The following is a 20,876-nucleotide window of genomic DNA, read 5'->3' as shown; positions in this document are numbered from 1 at the left end:
GGGTCAGGGAAAAACCACATAGGCAGAAAGAAGAAAGAGCCTACATGTAAAACCTGACATCTTTTGATAGCACATGCAAGGATGTGGGCTGGAAAAAGACCAGAGGTTGTGTTAGTTAGGAATATGTGTCATGCAATCATAACCATTTACCTAGCTTTTGTCAATTATTATGGGGGATCAGTCCTACTTGTCACTGCCTGGTGCGGCTCGGGTCCGCTGGCGTCTGGGCTTTGGGCCACAGGTTAGTCCCTTGGTCCAGCAGCCAGCAGTCCCTGGTGCCAAGTCTCCTTTTAAGGAGAAGGGGATTAGTGCCAAGCCTTACTTGTTGTAAGGGGCATCTTCTTTCCCGCCTGATGACGTCCCTTCTTTGCGGTGTTGGTGTCACACACTTGTCGCTGTAAATATATACACAAATATACACACATCCTATTATATATACATTATTACTTTCCTTCCTTAGAGTGCGGGCCGCTTTTCCGCTCTCGTGTCTGTAGAACAAGTACAAGTACAATTAGTAGATTAATAGTTAATGATATTAGCAGGCGTGGGTTTTTCGTCCACTCCTTTGTCGTTGGTGGGAGCGGGGTTGGATTGGATCGTCTCTTTCTTGGCTGTGTTGCCTTCGTCGTGTTGTATTTCTTCTCTCAATCCTCGCTCGCTTGGCTAAATCTGTAACATAGTAGTAACATAATCTAGGGAAAGGATGTATGCTGTGAACAAGCATGCACATATATACAGGTGTTGTGGTGTGTGTGCATAGTGTTAAGTGGTGCGGTGTAGTGAGTTGGTGTCAGTTTAAGAGCGAGGGCGGTTTTGGGCCCCCGGCCTCCTGGCCCTGTGCCTGAACAGAATGTGTTTCGGTGTGGGGTATTTGGTGTATAGGTCGACGTCATAGCGTCCTATTCCACTGACTAGTGGGTTGACCTTACTACCCCATGACTTCTTGTACATTCGGAATGTTTGATTTCGTATGTGTTGCCTTATCGAGCTGACTTTCGCAATTGCGCGTAGGTGGTGTATTGGTGTGTCATACGGGAGTCTAGCCGCTGCTCGAATGCATTTGTTTTGTATTAGTTCCAGCTTATCCAGGTTTGTCATAGCAGTGTAGCCCCAGGCGGGAGCTGCGTACGTTATTATCGGCCTAATTAGGGCCTTGTACATGTTTATTGCTACTCGCTTGTTAATACTGGATCTTTTATTCAGTATCGGATAGAGCTGTGCCAGTCGTGCGTTTGTTTTCCGCTGGATGTCTTTAATGTGATATAGCATGGTTAGTTTTCTATCTAGGACTACTCCTAGATATTTGACCTTGTCGTGCCATGCTATATCTCGATTAAATAGTTTGAGCGGTTTTATGTTGGCTGGCCTATGTGTGCGTCTGTTCTTCCTAGTAAACATCACAGCTTGGCATTTGTCAACGTTGACCTTGATACGCCATTTGGTTAGCCAGGGCTCGAGAGTTCGCAGTGCTACTTGTAGTCTCTTTCGGGCGCATGCTAGCTGAAAGTGTTGTGCTGTGATAGCAGTGTCATCCGCGTAGAGGTGCGTGGTAGTGAGTTCCGCTGTCGGCATGTCATTCGTAAATAGAATGAACAGGATTGGCCCTATTAGTGACCCCTGGGCTACGCCCGCCCTGATTGGTCGCGTGCTTGACAGTGTGTTATGAACATCTACTTGGAACTCTCGGCCTTCCAGGTATGATTTAATTAATCTTATGTACCCTGGGTGGAATTCGAGGTCTATTAATTTCGCTAATAGACCTTCGTGCCAGACTTTATCGAATGCCTTCTGGATATCAAGGAATACCGTGCCTGTGTCCCTCCGCTTGTTTAGTCCGATGGTCGCTTGTTCTAGGACCCGGGTAAACAGTTGCGGGGCGGAGTGGCCGTTTCTAAAACCGAATTGTTCGTTTCGAATGATTCCTCTTTCCTTGATATGTGCTATGAGCCTTTTCAGCAGTATTTTCTCAAATACTTTGCTGAGGGCGTCCAGGAGACTGATGGGCCTATAATTATTAGGGTTAGATTTGTCCTTGCCTGGTTTGCCGAATACAAGAATTCTCGCCTTTTTCCACTGTTCCGGATAATACTGCAATTGGAACATTGCATTGTATATTTTAGTGAGTAGTGCGAGGGCTTTCGGTGTTAGCTTTTTGATTATTATGTTTTGAATCTCATCTGGGCCGGGTGCCTTCTTCGGGTTAAGGTGATCTATTATCCACTTAATTTCGTGGATATTAGTCTTCTTAACCTCGGGCTTAGGTGCGTTTGCTAGGAATTCCGCTACCTTGACCTCTGTTTGCCTAATGAAGGCGGGGTCCGACGGTTCGTCATTGGGCTTAAAGGCCTCCTCGAGTGAGTCGGCTATCACCTCTGCTTTGTCTTGATTTTCGTATACTGGTCCGTTAGGTCCCTTAATTGTTGGGATCACGTGCGGTTCTCGCGTGAAATATCTCGCTAAGTTCCACACCGGTCTGGTATTTGTGTCGAACGTACTCAGTTTGTTATTCCAGATCCGTGACCTATACTCCATTATTTCGGGTTCGATTTCGACCCTGAGTTCATTTTTACGTATCCGGTCTTCATCGCGATGGTGTCGGGCCCAGTTGCGCTTGTGTCTGTTGCGCTGGCGTATTAGATCTTTAATGTGGGCCGGTATTTCAATGTTAGTGTTTTGTCTAGGTTTGTGTACCGGAATGCTCGCAGTTGTGGCTGCCTGGATCGCATTTACGAGTGTTTTTAGGGATTCATCCGTTTGGGCTGGGTTTACTATTTGTATGTCCTCAGTCCCCTGTAGGAGTGAATCTAGTTTTCTTTCGAATTTACCCCATTTGGCTGCTTTATAGTTGAGTCGGCGCTTGGGGTTATTCTCATATTCCTCCGGGTTCGCTTCCAGTGTAAATATTACTGGTTGATGCCTCGACCCTAGGTCGTTAATGACCTTTATGGTGTGTCTTTGAGGAATTTTTCGCAGTAGGGGGATGTCCAATATATCGTCGACCTGTTCATTTGGTGCCAGGAACGTGGGATCGCTGGGGGCTGTTACCACATAGTCCTGGGATAGCATGTGGTTGTACAGCCTTTCGCCGTCTGCGTTAGGTTTCAGGCACCCCCAGCTGGCGTGTTTCGAATTTAGGTCGCCTCCTAGGATCGTGTTTCGATTTTGCCTTAATACCGATTCTATATCTTGTGTGTTAAGGTGTTTAGGTCTGGAGTATGCCGATATTACATTGACGAGTGTTCCTCGCACTGGCATGGCAATTCCGCACGCTTCCAGCTCGACCAGTTCTGGTAAGTCTATTTCCATATGTTTGATGTCCTTCCTTACCAGAACTGCCACTCCTCCGACTCTATTAGCCTTATCGCTTCTGTGTATTTTGTAGCCTCTTATAGTGAACTTCTTCCCCGGAGGGAGGAATGTTTCAGTTAGGAGGGCTACGTGTATAGTGTTCGCGGCTAGGAAGGCTTCGAGTTCGTATTTCCTAGACCTGACACCCTGGCAGTTCCATATTAGAACTCGAAGCTCCTGCGTGTTATTATTGTTATTATTATTATCGTCCTCGTTTGGTTGTTCAGCCATCTAGGGTCAGGAGGTCAGCAATGGCATTAATCAGGTCCTTCAGCCAGGGGAATGGTAGCATGTTGGCCATCATAGCCCCAGTGGTTATGGCTGCCGTGAGGTTCAGGTTCGGGAAGAAGGTTTTCAGGATTTCTTCGATCCTTTCCCTGAACGCCTTTACTACCATTTTCCCTTCTGGCTTCTGTGCCTGTTCTTGTGTAGGTGTTGTGGTTGGTGTGGTGCAGGGGGCGGGCGTTGGGGGCGGTGTTGCGAATGCCGGTTTACTAGTGGCAGGTTCACTGCGGCGGGTGGAGCTGGCCTGGGTGGGGCCCTGTGGCTGCTCGGGATGAGCTTGCGTGGGCTTAGCCTGCCTTTGATTTCTTGCTTGGGTCTGGGCCTTCTTTTTGTTTAGATTGGAGTTCTTGGTTTGAACGGTGGTGGGGGCTGGTTGGGCTGAGGGCCCGGGGTTGTGTTGACCCACCGTCCTTAGGGGTTTAAAATTTAATATTCATATGCCTGGAGGGCGCTGTGTGCCTGAAGGGCCTTGTTCTTGGCCCTTTGTGTCTGAGGGACCTGCAGGACCTGAAGGGTCCTTTTTGCCTGACTGGCCTGGTTTATTTTTGCGTGATGCGCCTTTGCCTGAAGGGCCTGCTTCGGCTTTAGGGTTGCCACGCTTATTACCCTTTGGCCCTTTGCCTTGATTGACGGCTTCGAGGGTCCTGCGGCTGGGACAGTTTCTGAAATTAGCCGCGTGTTTTTCCCCGCAGTTTGCGCACTTGGAGTACGCAGGGTCGTTGCCATGGGGGCAGTCGCGAGACAAGTGGGAGGCGGCGCATCTGCGGCACCTGGGCTCCAGTCGGCACCCCGCCCCTGGATGGCCATGCCTCTGACACACTCCACATTGGGGGCCAGTGGCTGGGGGGCGGTACGGCTCGACTCACACCAGCATGTTCGCGAGCATCCTCATTTTCCGCATGTTGTCCGCTCCTGGGGTATCCGCCACGGCAACTAGGAAAAGGTTGCCCTTGGCAGGCCTATTTCCTGGTCTCATTCGCACCACGGAGAATGCGGGGATATCCTGCGCCTTCAGGGCAAGTTGGATTTCATCCGCATTACTTCCGTTAATGGGAGTCCTCACTACGAATCGCTTCATAGTGCTGTTGGGCAATATTCTTACAAAGTTAATATTCAGCCGTTTCAGCACCTCGATAGCGATTTCATAGCTCTCAAAGCTAGTCATGTGCAGCCGGATCGCTTCGTGCGCATCTACTCTCGGCCTAGAGAAGTAGTAGTTTCTCTGGTCATGCGTTAGCTTTTTGAGGAGCTCCTCTTCAAGTGACTTGGTGTTCTTGGTGTACACCGTAAGGGGTGGGGGGGTTGCCACCTTACGGGTGTTTGGTTGTGTTCGTGGTGGTGGTGGTTGAGGTGGGCTCAGCCGAGCCTGCCTCGTGTGGGTGGCGTGTTGGGGCTGGGTTGGACCGATAGATGTTTCTGTGTTGCTATCGGCTTGGGTACTTGGTTTACGTACCCCGCCTTTCTGAGCCTTGCGGCTCATGGACTTGGCTACTTTGCCTTTCCCCTTCCCCCTCTTCCTCCCTTTTGCCTCCCTGAAGCCGTCGCCCTGGTTTCCCGGCCGGGTAGCTGGGACCTCGGGTTCGGTCGCCACGCGCTCGCACGGTTCCTCTCCCTCCGAGCCTTCAGAGTCGGCATCCTGGGATGTGCTTGATGCATCTATCACCAGTTGTTCCTCATCTGAGTCGGAGTCCGATTTGCCAGCTTGCTGGTGGTGGGGTTGAACTTTATGTTGAGCCTTTCGCCCAGTCCGTTTATTCTTGCCCTCTCTCCTTACCTTGGGCGCCGCCTCATCACACAGGTTGGCGGAACTGGGTCCCGCTTTCCCGGCGTCCGGCTGGCTTGCCGCTGGGTTGGGTTTGGGGGCAAGATTTGTGTTAGGGGGAGAGGTGGTCTCCTGTTTATGTTCAGGTATCTCCCCAGTCACTTTCCCAAGTGCGAGTTCCGGCACTTCAGGGTCGAACCCCGGTTCCCGCTCACTCGCACATAACGTCAGGCCTCCTGGTTCGCTTTCCCCGCGCTGCGCGCTCCTTTCTCGGGGCTCAGCTCGAGTTGAGCCAGCCGGCCGAGTGGGCAGCAGCTGCACAGGTATGTGCTTGCCAGTGGCTACTGACGGGGTGGCTATGGGGGTTGTCCTGGTAGTGGTGGTGGTTGTTGTGTTCGTGGTGGTGGTGAGCGCAAATTACTGCATGGCGCACCCCGTTACGTGAGTTTCGTGCGTCAGGCTTACTTGCACAGAATCAGGGGTGACTGTTCTGTGCTCCTCTGGCGCATTTCGCTCACTGCTCACGGGGGGCACGCAGTGGTGGGTCGCCACCAGTCCCCGCTCGGCCGGGTCCGTGGCCGTAGCGGGGGCCGTTAGCGCTGAGCTGCGCGCTTGTGGACACCCATCCAAACACCGACCAAGGCCTATGTCGCTCAACTGCGGTGACAGCACCGTGGAGCACAACATGGTATGGCCGTTGGCGGCCTGGGTAGGGCTACCTGAAGGCAGGAAATGGAGGTAGTCCTTAAAAGTGCCCTTGTGTAGTGATATGGGGCTGGTCAGCGCCACCGTACTGTGAGTGGTTGGCGGGGGATTGCGCTGTGAGAACAGCGCTGTACCCTCCGCTGATGGATTGACGGCCGTAGAGTGGGTAGGGAGCCGTGATAACGGCATCTCCTCACTCTCCGTCAATTCTTGAAGTTCGTCGCATATGTCTGTAGTGGCTCCAGACTCGCTGACAAATTGCTCTTTCTTAAGTGCATGACAATTGCCCTTTTGGAGATTACAAGTCTGTTGCCGTGTGTTTTTGTGTGGGGACATTCTAAATCGAGCTAGTAGACGCGGGATGATCCGTTGTTAAGCGGGTCCCTGGCCTACAGATTCCCTATCTAACCCTAGGTACCGAGAAGCGGTAACCGATTGGGACAGGTAGTGTAGTCTCTCGTGGTCTTGAAGGTCTCGGTGAGAGGAGAGAGACAGCGGAGCGACAGGCACGTACGGCCTCTCGCTACGACAGTCAGCTGCTCCTTTGCCTTCTTCCCCGGCTCACTCGCTTATATAGGGTCTCGAGCTGTGACGTGGAGTGTCAGCTGGTCACCTGGCCAGCTCTGAAGGTGAGAAATGGATACAAGCCACGCTGCGCGCGGCATTCAAATACCGGCACCACAAGATGTGACAGACAGATTAGAGTAGATGTAGAGTGTAGTAGTTACGTAGAAATTGAAAGGTTAGTACAGGATAGGGTAGCATGGAGAGCTGCATCAAACAAGTCTGTAGACTGATGACCCAAACAACAAATGTATAGTAGAACATTTCTTACCTCAGTATTAATCACCAGAACCGTTAACATTTATCTCACTGGGTGACGAGACGGTAGAAGATTCCATTCTTGAAAGAGCTGGTGGGCTGTCCACGGAGCCACGTTTGTACCCAGTGATATATGTCGTCGTCCGATGCAAACTGATGTTCACGAATGTCTTTCTTCAGCTCCACAAAAATGTGAAAATCGGATGGAAATAGATCTCGGCTGTAAGGAGGTTACTGAGAATTTCTCACCCAAATCTCTGAAGCGTATAGCTCATAGAGTTGGCAGTGTGGGGGTTGGCATTGTCACGAAGATGGATAATTCCGTTCAGTAGCATGCATAACTGTATGGCGTGCCTCAATTTCTGCAACGTGTCTTCATAGCACTATGTATTGATTGTGGCCCCATGTTGGAGAAGAAAAATTCTAGTCCGATTCTCGTTCCGGCTTCCAGTTGGTACAACTCAAAAAATAAAATAACACGCAGCACAGCAGAGAAATGTTCCCTTGGCGTGCTACAATGGAGTGGCTCTTCTTAGCCCAAATCATACAAAGACCGTTATATGACGTGTTGTATTAAACGACAACTAAATCAAATTATTTGTAAATTTAGCAAGGCGGTAATGCGACTACCACAGTGCACAGCGACGGCGGTGTGGTATTAATGTGTGGACAATATATAGAAGTGGAATGGGTTAAGAGAGTACTCAATTACTGGATTCATTTATAAAGAAAGAAGGGGTGAAGTGCTGCAAGCGGCATTCCAACAATAACGGAAAAGTATGTATACAGAGTGCTGGCTATAAAAATTTAAAATATATGTGGAGAGGGTGGGAATGGGCTACATTTGGCAAGAGGTCTGGAACAGAACGGGTAGTAGCAGTCTAAGGACGATTACAAAGAGGATTAAAGACATACAAAGGCAAAAACAGGTAGAAGAAAGCAGGAACAGAGCATCCCTTAATATAATTACTAAGGTAATACAAATTTCAGAGATAGTTATCAGGCACGTGGATAGAACGACGGGAGAGGGGGGTCTATTGTTGTGGCTTATGGGATTACACAAAAATAAGGGGTGGGTTAAGAGAAAAGATAATTTACAATGTATATTATGTAGAAAAATGAGTGATGACCTACACTTGATAGGCCATTGTAAAGAAACGGAAATGGTAAGAGGGAAGCTTTTGAGTGCCAGTAATCAAGAGATATTTAAGCCAGGGGATGAACACAAATGTTTAGGGTGGGTGATTAAAGAATGGAACAGGGGAGGGAACTTGAATCGATACTTATGTGCGGTCAAAATGCTATGTGTTAATAAATTAAAAGAAGTGGGCACATCAATTTATAAAGAGTGTATCAAATAAGAAATGGTTGTGAGGATTCACAGCGGTAAGATTGTATTAAAAAGATAAGAAACGGTTGTGTGGACATACAAGTGGTCATGAATTTAAATGAAAACAGTGTCTGTAGCATAATAAACTGCGAATACAGCAAGTGGACATGCAAGAGAAATGGGGGTACAAACTCAGCGGTTAACGAAATGTTATGGTTGAATCAGCAGGTATTGGTATAGTGGGTAATACAAGGCTTGTTGACGCTATCAGGTCAAAAGAGGCAGGTTATTATCTTCTAATTGGGTGCCGTGTTGCCGTTCTTATCTCCGAATAGAACATATTGTTTTGATTTGGTTATGTTATTATTCAATTGGATGCCGAGAGGTAATACCAATATAAATGGTCCGTTATTGGGCATTATAAATTTCCCAGCTAACTCATTCTGGTTGCCAGCGTTTCGCCCTCGTGTGCTAGGTTGGGCTCATCAGTTGGTACCTAGCGCACCTACCAAGACGCTGGCTAGTGCATACCGTGGAGCCCACTGCGTAGGCTACTCGGAGCCACCGGCAGTGCCAATGCACTATGAGAGACTTTGTCTCTTTACCAAAAAATGATGCCTGCTTGGCTATCAGATGATATAGATGTTGATTCCCATAGGGAATCTGAAATATTTGTCCCGAATGAGTAAATTTATAATACCAATATAAATGGTCCGTTATTGGACATTATAAATTTTCCAGCTAACTCATTCCTGGTAGCCAGCGTTTCGCCCTCGTGTGCTAGGTTGGGCTCTTCTGTTGGTTCGGATGATGGCCATTACAAAAACTCGTAACATGCACACTCTTATAAATATTTATGTGGAACAAGTTGAACAATTGCGGAAGTTTAAGTACTTTGGCAGCTGGATTACAGAGGACTTAAACTCGTATTTAGAGATCCGTGTACGAATAGAAATGGCTCGTGCTAGCTTTCTGAAAATGAAGAATATACTGTGTGACAAAAACCTCAGCTTGGAGATACGTCACCGCTTCCTCAGATGCTATGTACGTATATTCAGTGCTTCTGTACGGCGCTGAAATATGGACTTTGAAATGTAACACCATTAAGAGAATAAATGCCTTCGAGAAGTGGGTTTTCCGAAGGATGTTACGGATCTCGTGGAGTGACCATACCTCTAATGCTGTCGTACTCATGAGCATGCCTAGCTTGGGCTTATTATGAGGAATGAAAATTACAACCTACTAAAATTAATCATGCAGAGAAAAATTGATGGACGTAGAGGTCGCGGTCAAAGAAAACACTCTTGCTTGAGGAACTTACGGGATTGGACAGGACTAGATTCGAGTAGACCGATGAACACAGCCGAACATGGTGCAGAGTTCGCTGTGATTGTGACGCCTCCAGTAATTGAGAAGGCACTACAATAAGAATATTTATGATCATTTAATTTTCCCAAATCGAAACCTAATAATTACAAGAAATATGTTGGTAATTTATTTTTTCCACCTAATATTTGAATTATATTGTAATATAACTTCAGTACAGTTACAGAGCTACGAACGCATACTGTTCGTTGGTCGAATCTGTGAATTTCGTAGCTTAGGAAGTATAAGTAGCGAAATAAAAGTTTCTTTATGGAAGCTGACATAAAGATATGCTTGCTGGAGATTCAGTGACAAATCAGCTGATGGATACCTCGCACGCAGCGCGCCATTCTTCTCGCAGTAGTTCTCGTCACGACCGCATTTGTCAAAACCTTTCTCTTGAGCAACCTATAGTCTAAGTGAAGAACTGAGTGACAACCAAAGAGGATAGAAGAGACAACGCCGCCGCTGGGGAAAATGTAGCAGAGTAACCGGTTGACCTTCGGACTTGAGACTATTTTATAATTTTGAGTCATTTTCTGACATGTTTGAGAAATTTTTGAAACATTTACGCGTGTGGTACTGGATATTATCGCAACTTTATGTGATGATGAATATGGCGACTTAAGAATCTTCACAACGCCTTGTCAATCTGGGGACTAAAGAAAGTTTGCTCACCACTTACTTCTTAGAAATGTTCACCTCCAATTGGAGAAGTCTTCCTCGTGAAAAGTTGATATTTTCTTCTGAAGACGTTTTTTGCGAAACGTAAAGAATTTCACCTTGCTTTCTTGACACGACAAAAGCCCAAACGCTTATTATAATGTCTATAACATAAACATAGGTTATACCAGCTCGATTCACAGTTATATTTGAGTAAGCGGTGCTTGTGCTGTTGATAATAGGAGTTGAAGTTAATCCTGGTCCAGGTCCAGTGGGTTCCATTGGACGGGAGGAGTTTGAAGCGATAAACTAGATGATAAGAGAGGCATGCCAGATGGAGCAAATAAGGGAAATGTTTTGAGAGCTACTTAAGGTGTTTCTGAGTATTAAGGAAAATGTGAGGAAAATAATGGAGGAGAAAGGGTGTAATAAAGATGAGCCAGAATTATTAAAGCAGAAGGTAGGATGTTTAGAGCAAGACCTGAGGGAGACGAAGCGATTAGTAGTGAGGGGTGATCAATAAATTATGAAGAAGAATATGTTCATTCATGGTGTGCAAGAAGAGAAAAAGAGAGTAAAGTGGAATTAGTGTATAAAGTGGTGGAAGTGGTGCAGAATAGAATGAAGATTAACTTTAGTGAAGTAGATAAAGGCCATGTGCATCGGGTCGGGAAAGTTAAAGGAGGGAGCCCCATTAGAGTTACATTATTATCTACATTGATTGCAGACATTGTGATAAGGAATGCGAGTAATTTAAAAGGCAAGGAGGTGTGGATAAGAAGAGAGATGGACAGTGAAACCATTAAGGAGAACAGAATCCTAAGCAGATATTTAAGGGAGACAAGAAAACAAAGCTTTAAAGCATATATTAGAGGGCACAGCAGCTGGTTGTTGGGGATGGAAGATAGTCACACACATGGGCGGGGGGTCGGTTAAAGGAAATGGATGAAGAACTTCAACACAAGCAGAAGGCGATCCAGACGGCAGAGGGAGAAGTGAGGAAGGTGATAAGAAGAAGTAGCGATATGAAGTCGAGGAGAGTGATAATACGGAAGTGAACGAAGTCCACTGCATACCAAGATCGGGAAGTGGAGAACTGCTGAATATGGAGCACATGGAGCCAGGATTGCAAGATTGGAGGGCAGCCAGAAGACTACGCAGAAAAGAGAAGGTGAGGAAAGTGAGAAGAAAGAAGACGTGAATCAATGGGTAAGGGAGAGCTTTAAGTTTAAAAGACCCATGGAGGAAGAAGAATAAGGGGCTAGAGGAGAAAGGGGGTAAAGAGAGGGTGGAAACGGTAAAAAAAGGTTGTGATTGCAGGTGAAATTGGGGAAGAGAGAGTAACTAGAATTAAGACCACAAATACAGTAGAGGGCAGTAAGAATAGAAGAGGAAGCTGAGAAGGAGAAGGTGGTAAGAGATTACTATTCTGGAAAGAGGGTTTTGTAAATATTGAAGGGGTTTCTAGTACGTTGGGCAATGAGGAAGTGGCGGAGTTGGTAGAGAGATTTGATATTGTTGCTCTTTTGGAGACGTGGCTAGCAGTAGGGAGAAGCTTAGTATGGAAGGGGTTTGTAGGAAGGAATATAGCGAAGAGAAAAAAGGAGATGAAGGGAAGAAATCCAGCAGGAATAGCGACATTAGTTAAGGAACAAGTTAATAGAATATTTCCGAATGAGATAGATGATATTGTTTGGATAGGGTTTAAAATGGGAAGGGTTGAGTTTTAAAATGTATGTTGGCTTTTCTGTATAATCATCCGATAGGATCGGTATATGCAGTTAGTAACTTTTTGAGGAATTAATAGAAGATATAAGTATGTTTAGAGAAAAATATGAAGAATATGGGATGATTTTAATGGGGAATTGGAACGCGAGGATAGGTGCTTTAAGTCCATCATATAATAAGGCGGGTATGGAAGTAATGAGAGGAGTGAGACAGAGCGAGGATAAAGAGAGGAATTGTTATGGTGATAAATTGTTGGGTTTATGTACGGCAGGAAATGTGTATATTTTTAATATATCGACTTTAGGAGGGAGGATAATTGAATCGGTGATTAGTTCGAGAGACATGCTGGATAGAATAAATAAAATAGAAGAAGTAGATTGGGCAGAATCATCCCAAGCGCTGGCATATATTACTTTGAGAAAGATGAACGAGAGGAGAAGAGGGGTATGGAGAGGGAGGGAAGAGGGAAGGGCACGAGTTTTGATAAATACAAATGGTCAGACGAGACAAAAGAGAAATTAAGTCATTATTTACATGAGAACTTCCATATCATCAGGAGTGGGATTGAAGTAGCGTTGGGAGGTAATAATGCGGATATGGCCTTAGAATTATTATACAAACCGATCAAGAGTGTAGCAGGTGTGGTAAGAAGCAGAGAAACAAAGGAGGAGATGGGTGGTACAATAAGGAATATATGGGATGAGAATTGAGGTAATGAAGGCTTTAATAGTGTATAGGTGGAAGGGGGTATGGAGAAGAGGGAGGAGTTTTGTAGGCTACGAAAGATGTGTAAGAACATGTTAGTAGAAACGAAGATGTTATGGCGGAAGGAACAGGCGGAGGCAATAAATGGGGATTGTAAAAATAACCAAAGTGATAAGGTGTGGGAGAGAATAAACAGAATATATAGAGGAGACAGGAGGCAGGGGGAGGGCAATATTAATTATGAAAGATGGATCCAATATTTCCTGAGATTATTAAGGGAAGAGGCATATGGAATAGGGAGGGGTTGATGAGAGAGCTGGCGGGGGGAGTCAGAGCTAGGTAGTGCGGTCTTGGATGGAAAGATAACAGAAGATGAGGTATTGGTAGTGCTGGAAAAATTGAAAGTTGGGTCTGCAGGAGGAATAAATGGCATAACATTGGTGATTTGGAAAGAGGCAGTAAAAATAAAAGCGTTTTGGAGAGTTTGGTGAAGCTATGCAATAAGATATTTGAGTGTGCTAAATTCCCGCATGAATGAAGAAAAGGAATTTATAAAAAGAAAGCAGACAGGAATAATCCAATTAACTATATGAGTATAACATTGTTAGACTCACTGAGTAAAGTACATACTGGCATTTTAGGGAGGAGGTTGAGAAATTGGGTGGAGGGTTTTTCCATACTCACAATGTATTAGGGCGGATTCAGGAAAGGAAGAAGGACTATGGATAATATCATGATAGTGAGTACTATAATATATAAACAAGTGAAGTCAAAAGGAGGTAAAGTGTATGTGGCTGCGGTAGACTTTGAAAAGGCCTTCGACATAGTGAGCAGGGGGGCAATGTTCGAGAGATTGGGCCGGACAGGGGTTTACAAAGGATGAGAAAAGCGCTTGAGGCAATATGCGAGGTGTACTGTAGTGTTAGAATTGAAGAAGGGTTGAAACAAGGTTTCAAACTATCTCCCATATTATTTTTGATATTCATTAACGATATATTTAAACGGACATGGTGGGGGAAATTGATTTGTCCTGTGTGAGGGAGCAAGAGATTCTGGGCCTAATCTTTGCGGATGATGTCCTCTCGTTGGCGATGACAGCCGGAGGCCTACAAAGAAGTGTTAATGAGGTGGTGGAGTTTGCCAGTAATTGGTAGTTGAAAATCAATAGTAGTAAGACAAAGGTGATGGTGTGTACAAAAGATAAGAGAAAAAAGACTGAGAAGAAATGGGCAATAAAAGATGAGATAATTGAGGCATCGGATACCTTAGAGTATCTGGATATTCTATAAGTAGGAACGGGAAATGGTCCGACCAAATTAAACAATGTAAGTGAAAAGGATTAGCGGCACTATCGATAACAAGGATATTAGAAAATAAGTTCCTGAACATTGAGTACAAGATCCAGAGAATGGTTTTTCAAACGGCGGTTGAGTTTCATATGGGGTCGAGGTATGGGAACTAGAGAAGGAAGGTGAAGTATTGAATCAGGTAGTTAGTAAATTTAGTAAAATTGTAATGAGTCTCCCATACTGTGCCGCCAGTGCGGGGGAAAGACTAATGTGCAATGAATGTATGAACATACATATTTTATAGAGAGTGGTAAGTTACTGGTTAAGATTGAAAAGAAGGGAGGGAGGTCAACTACTGCAGATAGCATACCAGCATCAGATGAAAAGTAGGTATGGAGAATCTTAGGTAGATAAGGTGAAAAGTAATTTAGAGAAGCTAGGTTTGGGACATTACTTGGAGAGAGACTGGGTAATGAATAAAGGAACAAATTGGAAGAATATTGTTAGAAGTGTGAAAGATATTCAAAAGCAAGAGCTGGAGGCTAAATGCAGGAGTAGAGTGTCCCTCAGAACGTTTAGTGGAATAATCCAAGAGATTAACATGCAGATAGGAAACGTTAACAGAACGGCAAGAAGAGGCCTGATATGGTTGTTGTTTGGTATGCATATGAATAAAGGATGGTCATTGGAAAAGAACAACACGATATGTATGTTGTGTGGTGAAAAACGAGAAGATTTTCACTTGCTAAAAGCCTGTAAGGGAACCCTAGTTATTAGAAGAAAATTCATGGGCGAGAGTCAGTTGGCCGCCTTAAAACAGGACGGTAAGGATAATAAAATCATAGGGTGATTGGTTAAGGAATGGAAAAATACGACTAATATAAGTAGATTTTTAGATGTACTGAGGAAGACACGTGTAAAGAGTGTAAAGGAAAAGTTAAGGTAAGTGTTGTGTGTATCACTAGAGTGTATGGAAAACTCCTGTGTCTAGGTGTAACTATAAGTCAAGTTTAAAAAAATCAAGAGTGAGTGTTAGTAGAAAGGACTGGAAGGATTGCGTGCTTTAACGACTAATATAAGTAGATTTTTAGATGTAGTGAGGAAGGCCTGTGTAAAGAGTGTCATGGAAAAGTTGAGGTAAGGGTTGTGTGTATCAATAGTGTGTAAGGAAAACTCCAGTGTCTAGATTGTTAAATGGTAAGAAACGAATCTTAGATGTAGTTAGAAAGGACTGTGTGTATCAGTTAGTTGCCTTAACTGATGTAAACGTTAAAAGTGTGTAAGGAACTGTATAGCATTAGAATACTCCAGTTACTATGAGTGAGTGCCGAACCAATTGGTAAATGGTAAAAGGACTGTGTATGTCAGTTAGTTGCCGTAACAGATGTAAATGTTAAACTATAAATCGAGTGTTTAAAAAAAATCAGGAGTGAGTGTTATTAAGGAACTGTAGTAGAAAGTACTGGAAGGACTGTGTGTGTCACTTAGGTGCTTTAACTCAGCAAAATAAAAGACGTTTGGGAGTGTGTTCCCCTAGCTAACGGATATCCGAGCTGGGGAAGTCATAGGGTGTGTCTGCATGGGTGATATTAGACAGGTGAGTTCCTATCCGCCTGAGAGTGTTGGGATAGGACAGGTAACGTTAAGCAAGCGTTTTTTCATGATGGACTCCTTTGCTAATGGATACCGTAGACAGGAGGGGAGAGGGGATACGAGAGTGAGATGGGCGGCTTGTACGAGAGGCTCCATCCCCAGGTTGCCGGTTATCTGCAACGGGGGAAGGGGAAATTCATCCATGCAGGTACACGTGACGTAAGATGTAGATTAGTTTTATTTACCGGTACCTGTTTGTTTTTGTGTTTTTTAAATATATTTGCTCCAAGGAATGATCTAAGTGAGAGAGTTCTGTATGGATCAGGAGAAAATAAAGGTACTGTACTATACCAACTCGATTAGTAAATTTATTGTAAAATATCATTTAAAATTTATGTCATCTTTTAAGGTTTTCGGATCATTTTACTAGTTTTTGCCGTCATTTTATAGATCATTTTTTAAACAATTTTACCTCATCAAAATCCTGGCCTTGGTAATAACGCAAGAGATGTATATCTGATCTTCGGCGGTAGACATTTGACAAATACAATATGGAATCGAAGTCAAAATGTTGGCAGTGTGTCTCATACTATATAAACTCATAACTCAGTACCGTCACTTCAATTACTGGCGACCGTCCATGAGACTTCTGGCTGGAGTAGGCTATTCGGTGGAAAAATTCCGTGGGTTTGCGCGCTAACGGCTACCCTGTTAACCGGGAAAAAAGCCGAGGAGGATTTTGTACTGTATATCGTATTACAGAATCTGATGACGTACGACTATTTGTCACCGGTGTAGATCAAAAACACCACAATTAGTGCTAATAAGAAAAAGGCATAAAGCACGTAAGTAGAAATAGGGTTCAAACACAGTTGATAAAACAAAATAAAAAGGATTTTATCAAATCAGTTTTCATAAACTAGTTTTTCATATTTACTATGGTATAAAGTGCTTATTCTTATATCGAGTTCTTATTTCTGTACGCAGAACCATTATCACATTTATGCTAACTTAGTACAGCAGACAAATGTGCCGCTCACCGGAAAGTCCTTAAAACTGTAAAATTCGTTCGACCCTTATCAGCTGAAGATGCGGCGCTCAGCGGGGTTGCGGGTTATGTGCGGTCAGGGTGATTTGCTGTCACCTAACATTTGCGGTCACTGAGATGTTCTGTACTTGTGCCGACCCACAGAAATTCCCAAACAGTCACAGGATATTTGTGGTCACACCAGCAGGGGATGGACCTCATTAGCTTATTTCGGGGTATCCCCGCTAACCTGCTTGGGCTCCTGCTCGCTCGCTTCGAGAAGAACTTTCTTATTTCTTGCGCACTATTTATGGAAACAATGTCTTAAAAGTTGATGCATCGTTGAACCACGTTTAAAAAGAGGCACGTTTTGCGTTCCACCTGCGATAAAAAATATTAAAATATAAAGTACACATTCCAAACCTAAACGACCTAACGTGAAATGAAACTAGGACAATGATGGTATTATTGAATTCTCTGTAAGTCTATTGGTTATTTCATAAACAGCCTCCAAACTCGAGTACACATAATATTTTGGTCAACTAGAGAGATGACCGCAATTCTCCGGAGGCAGATACCTCTCGCATCTCGGCCGACACAATCCGGATACCAAAAATATCTCAGTGACCGCAAATGTCCGTGATTTTTGGTGACACAAATCTCCGTGACCGCAAATATCCGGATACCCCCAGCGGAATGGCCGCTCACCGGAAGACACCACTAATGTTCCTGTGCTTGTGAACTATTTCCAGATGGAAGGTGCCACCGTATAATGGCAAAGTCTACCCTGTGGAACGGAAGGTCAAAAACATGTTTATCAACATGGGTCCTCAGCATCCGTCGGCTCACGGAGTGCTTCGCCTCGTTCTCGAACTAGAAGGAGAGGTACTGTATACGTTTCATATTCCTTTTTTGAAGGACCCTGGAGTGATACCTCGGTATATCTTCTCATCTGCTTTCTTTAAAAGAAATCATGTTAGCATCAGAGTAAGGTATTTCAGCCACGAGTATATCAGCCTCAGGGTCACATAGTTGTCTACTATTTTTTATGGTGCTCTGAGAGAAGCATCCTATGACAAAACTCAGCATTATACAGAGTGGTAGAAAGCAACGTGAACCGGATTTATGAGCGTTAGAGGGTTGATCATGCTGATAAATAATTTGAAAGTAATAATTTTATATTTCTCACCGTTGTCATGTTATCAGGTGCTGAGGTTAGCCAATTAGATAACTTCGCGGACGAATTAAAATGGGCTTTAAGAGGCGGTGTTGTTTTCGACTAACAGGCCGTTTCTCGTTGTTTCCGACCACCCTGTATAGACCACTTAATATGAGAAGACAATAATTGTATAAATGAATCGAAAAATATGTGTATCATTGTACATATTATCCATCCATTATCTAAAGGCTAAGACTTGTCGCTGCAGCCACATCCCCCGGTCTTCAGCAGTCCTTTTCATCGTGACATAGGAAGCAAAACCCAACTGAGTGTTTATGTTCCTAAGGTATGACAGACGCGGTCTTCCTCTCCACTTCTTCTCTTGCATTCGAAGACATTTTGGAGAAAGGTGTAATTTCGCAGGACGTATCCAAGAAATTTAGCTTTCCTCTGCCCTACTGAATAAATTGATGTCCGTTTCTCATTAACGTCATTCAAGATTTGGATATTAGTGTTCTTTTCTGTCCAACTCGTCCCTGTCAGTCTTCTCCAGAACCAAATTTCTGCAGCTTCTAGTCTTGATTGTGTTTGTTTTCTCAAAGTCCATATCTCACAACCGTAAGTTAGCACACTCCAAACAAAAGTCTTAACACACTTCTTCCCGATTTCAATTCATATCTGCTTATTTAACAATAGATTTTTCCTGCTTTGAAACACTTGTTTTGCCATAGTAATTCTTCTTTTGACTTCTGTCAGGGACTGATTATCATTTGTAATAACACTACCCAGATAACAACATTCTTTAACCTAATATATTTTTTGTACAGCGTAATTTAATGTTTGTTTTCAATTCAGTCTTCTTCTTCATCTTTTATAATTCTTTTCAGTCTGTCGTACACAAAGTACAAATTTACGAACCACTAGTACATTCGGTCAAAAAGAAGTTCTTCGGAGGTACACTTTTCTCAGAGATTTTTTTTTTTAGCATATGATGGCGACTACTGTGTGTGAGTCTGTGATATCCGTAGTAGATAATGGTGTAAGATGCAGTGAAAAATGTGGCAAATGCAGAAGAGTAGTTAAAAATGGGATTCTGTGTCGTAAGTGTGATGAATGGTACCATTTTCGTTGTGCAAATATTGTAAATAGGACTGATATTGAAGAAAGTGAGTGGCTGTGTCCTGAGTGTAAACAAACTGATAGTGAGGCAGAACAACAAGAAAGAGAGACATACGAAACTATAATTAAGATTTTAGGAGTGCTACAAGAAGACTTATGCGCTCTGAAACATGAAAACGAAAGCTTAAAGGACAGAATAAAGAAACTGGAAGATAAAGAAGACATTGGAGAAGAAAGATCGCCGCGGACGGAAGTGACGCGTAGCCATTTTAGGCCTAATGTTAAACATATGGGAGAAACTACGTACAACTTAAAACCGGGGAAAACTCTTTGCAGTGCCGCCAAAATAGATTTCAGTTACTGCAGCAAGTTCCAGAAGAAGACACACCAAGTTTTCCAAATAATTTTAAATCCAGTGGAGGTAAACTACAGAAGAAGAAAACCAACGGAAAGTCAAGATCGCCAAAGATTCATCTCTACGCAGACAGTCAAGGGCGGGGTATGGCAGAAGGCATCAAGGATGAGTTGCAGAATCCAGAAACTGAGGTTTTAGGACTAATAAAACCAGGTGCCAAAACTGAAGACGTCCTTTCAAGTTGTGATCCTATGTTAGAGAAGGACAATTATGTGGTAATTGTGAGTTGTACAAATGACATTGCTGCAAATGAAGGTGAGGAACTAATTACGACTCTCAGAGGTAAGATTTCCAAACTACCTGACTCAAAAGTAATTGTAGTTAATGTGCCACATAGGTATGACCTTTTAGAGGACTCATGTGTGAACAAAGCTGTACATGATGTAAATATAAAAATCAAGAGATTATGTAAGAGTTTTAGAAATGTCTATGTAGTAGATACTTTAGGTCTTGGCGGGCAAATGTTCACTAGGCATGGGTTACATCTGAATGGTAATGGAAAAGCAAATCTCTGTAGACAAATTGCTACAATTATCAACAGAGATTTGCAAACTAATCTGTACTTAAGAAAACCCATACCACTAAACTGGCACATACAGGGAAACTTGCCAGAAAACCCAGACCCTTCAATCAAGATCTATGTACAAGGATCTGGGTTCCAGAGACGTTCTCAACTCATGAGTCAAACGTTACCCAATTGCAACAGTCAAGTTTTAGGGAGGAAGGAGGTCTGAGATTGCTCTTGGTAAACTGTCAGAGTGTAGTAAATAAACAATTAAAATTCGGTACATTGATGGAATCTTATGAGACTGATGTGATGATAGGAGTAGAATCATGGTTGAGAGAAGGGGTGGGTAATAGAGAAGTATTTCCAGAAGGGTACACAGTCTATCGTAGAGACCGAGGAGATAAAAAGGGACGAGGGGTGTTTATTCTGGTGAAGGAAACTTATTGTTCACATGAATGGTTTACCGATGAAAGGGATGAAATATTAGGGATAAAATTAGTTTGTGATAATATGAAGGAGGTGGGAATTATAGGAACATACAGGCCTGGAAGAGAGGAAAGAGACATGGAAATATTTGAGAAAATAATAGATTATACTCATAAAAACAATAATAATGATATGGTAATAATTGGGGGAGATCTAAACTTGCCTGAAGTTGAATGGAATGGAGCTGCAAGTGAAGCCCATGAACAGAAACTGGCAAATAAGTTAATTTGGGAGGGAGGATTTACACAAGTAGTACAAGAACCAACTCGTCTCAATAACTTACTAGATGTATTCTTGGTTAAACCATGGGAAATTGTTGATAAAACTGAGGTAATTGAAGGAATAGGTGACCATAAGGCTGTAATAATGGATGTAGGACTGGTACCAAAAAGGCTTAATAAGAGGGTTACACAAGACAAGAAATTGTACTGAAAAACTAAAGTTGATGAATTTGGGACTTACTTTAAATCACAATTCAGTTGTTGGATAAGTGAAGGGAGTAATGTGGATACACTTTGGGCTAAATTTAAAGGAATCATTTGGGAAGGAGAGAAGAGATTTGTACCT

The 20,876-nt window shown here is 43.6% G+C and overlaps 1 protein-coding gene across 1 annotated transcript in view; it reads left to right on the top strand.

The window, feature by feature from the left end:
- The first annotated feature begins 17,393 nt into the window (after nt 1-17,393).
- Nucleotides 17,394-20,876, top strand: part of LOC136871778 (NADH dehydrogenase [ubiquinone] iron-sulfur protein 2, mitochondrial) — a 99,488-nt gene continuing 96,005 nt past the window's right edge. Inside the window, exon 1 of the mRNA XM_067145356.2 lies at nt 17,394-17,507. Coding sequence (XP_067001457.1) covers nt 17,433-17,507 — 75 coding nt within the window. The 5' untranslated portion in view covers nt 17,394-17,432. The remainder of the gene's footprint in view (nt 17,508-20,876) is intronic.

Source organism: Anabrus simplex, chromosome 1, assembly GCF_040414725.1.
Source record: "Anabrus simplex isolate iqAnaSimp1 chromosome 1, ASM4041472v1, whole genome shotgun sequence".
In the NCBI taxonomy this organism is placed as follows: Eukaryota; Metazoa; Arthropoda; class Insecta; order Orthoptera; family Tettigoniidae; genus Anabrus; species Anabrus simplex.
Note: the sequence above shows the minus strand (reverse complement) of the source record. Positions and strands in the feature narration are given on the sequence as shown.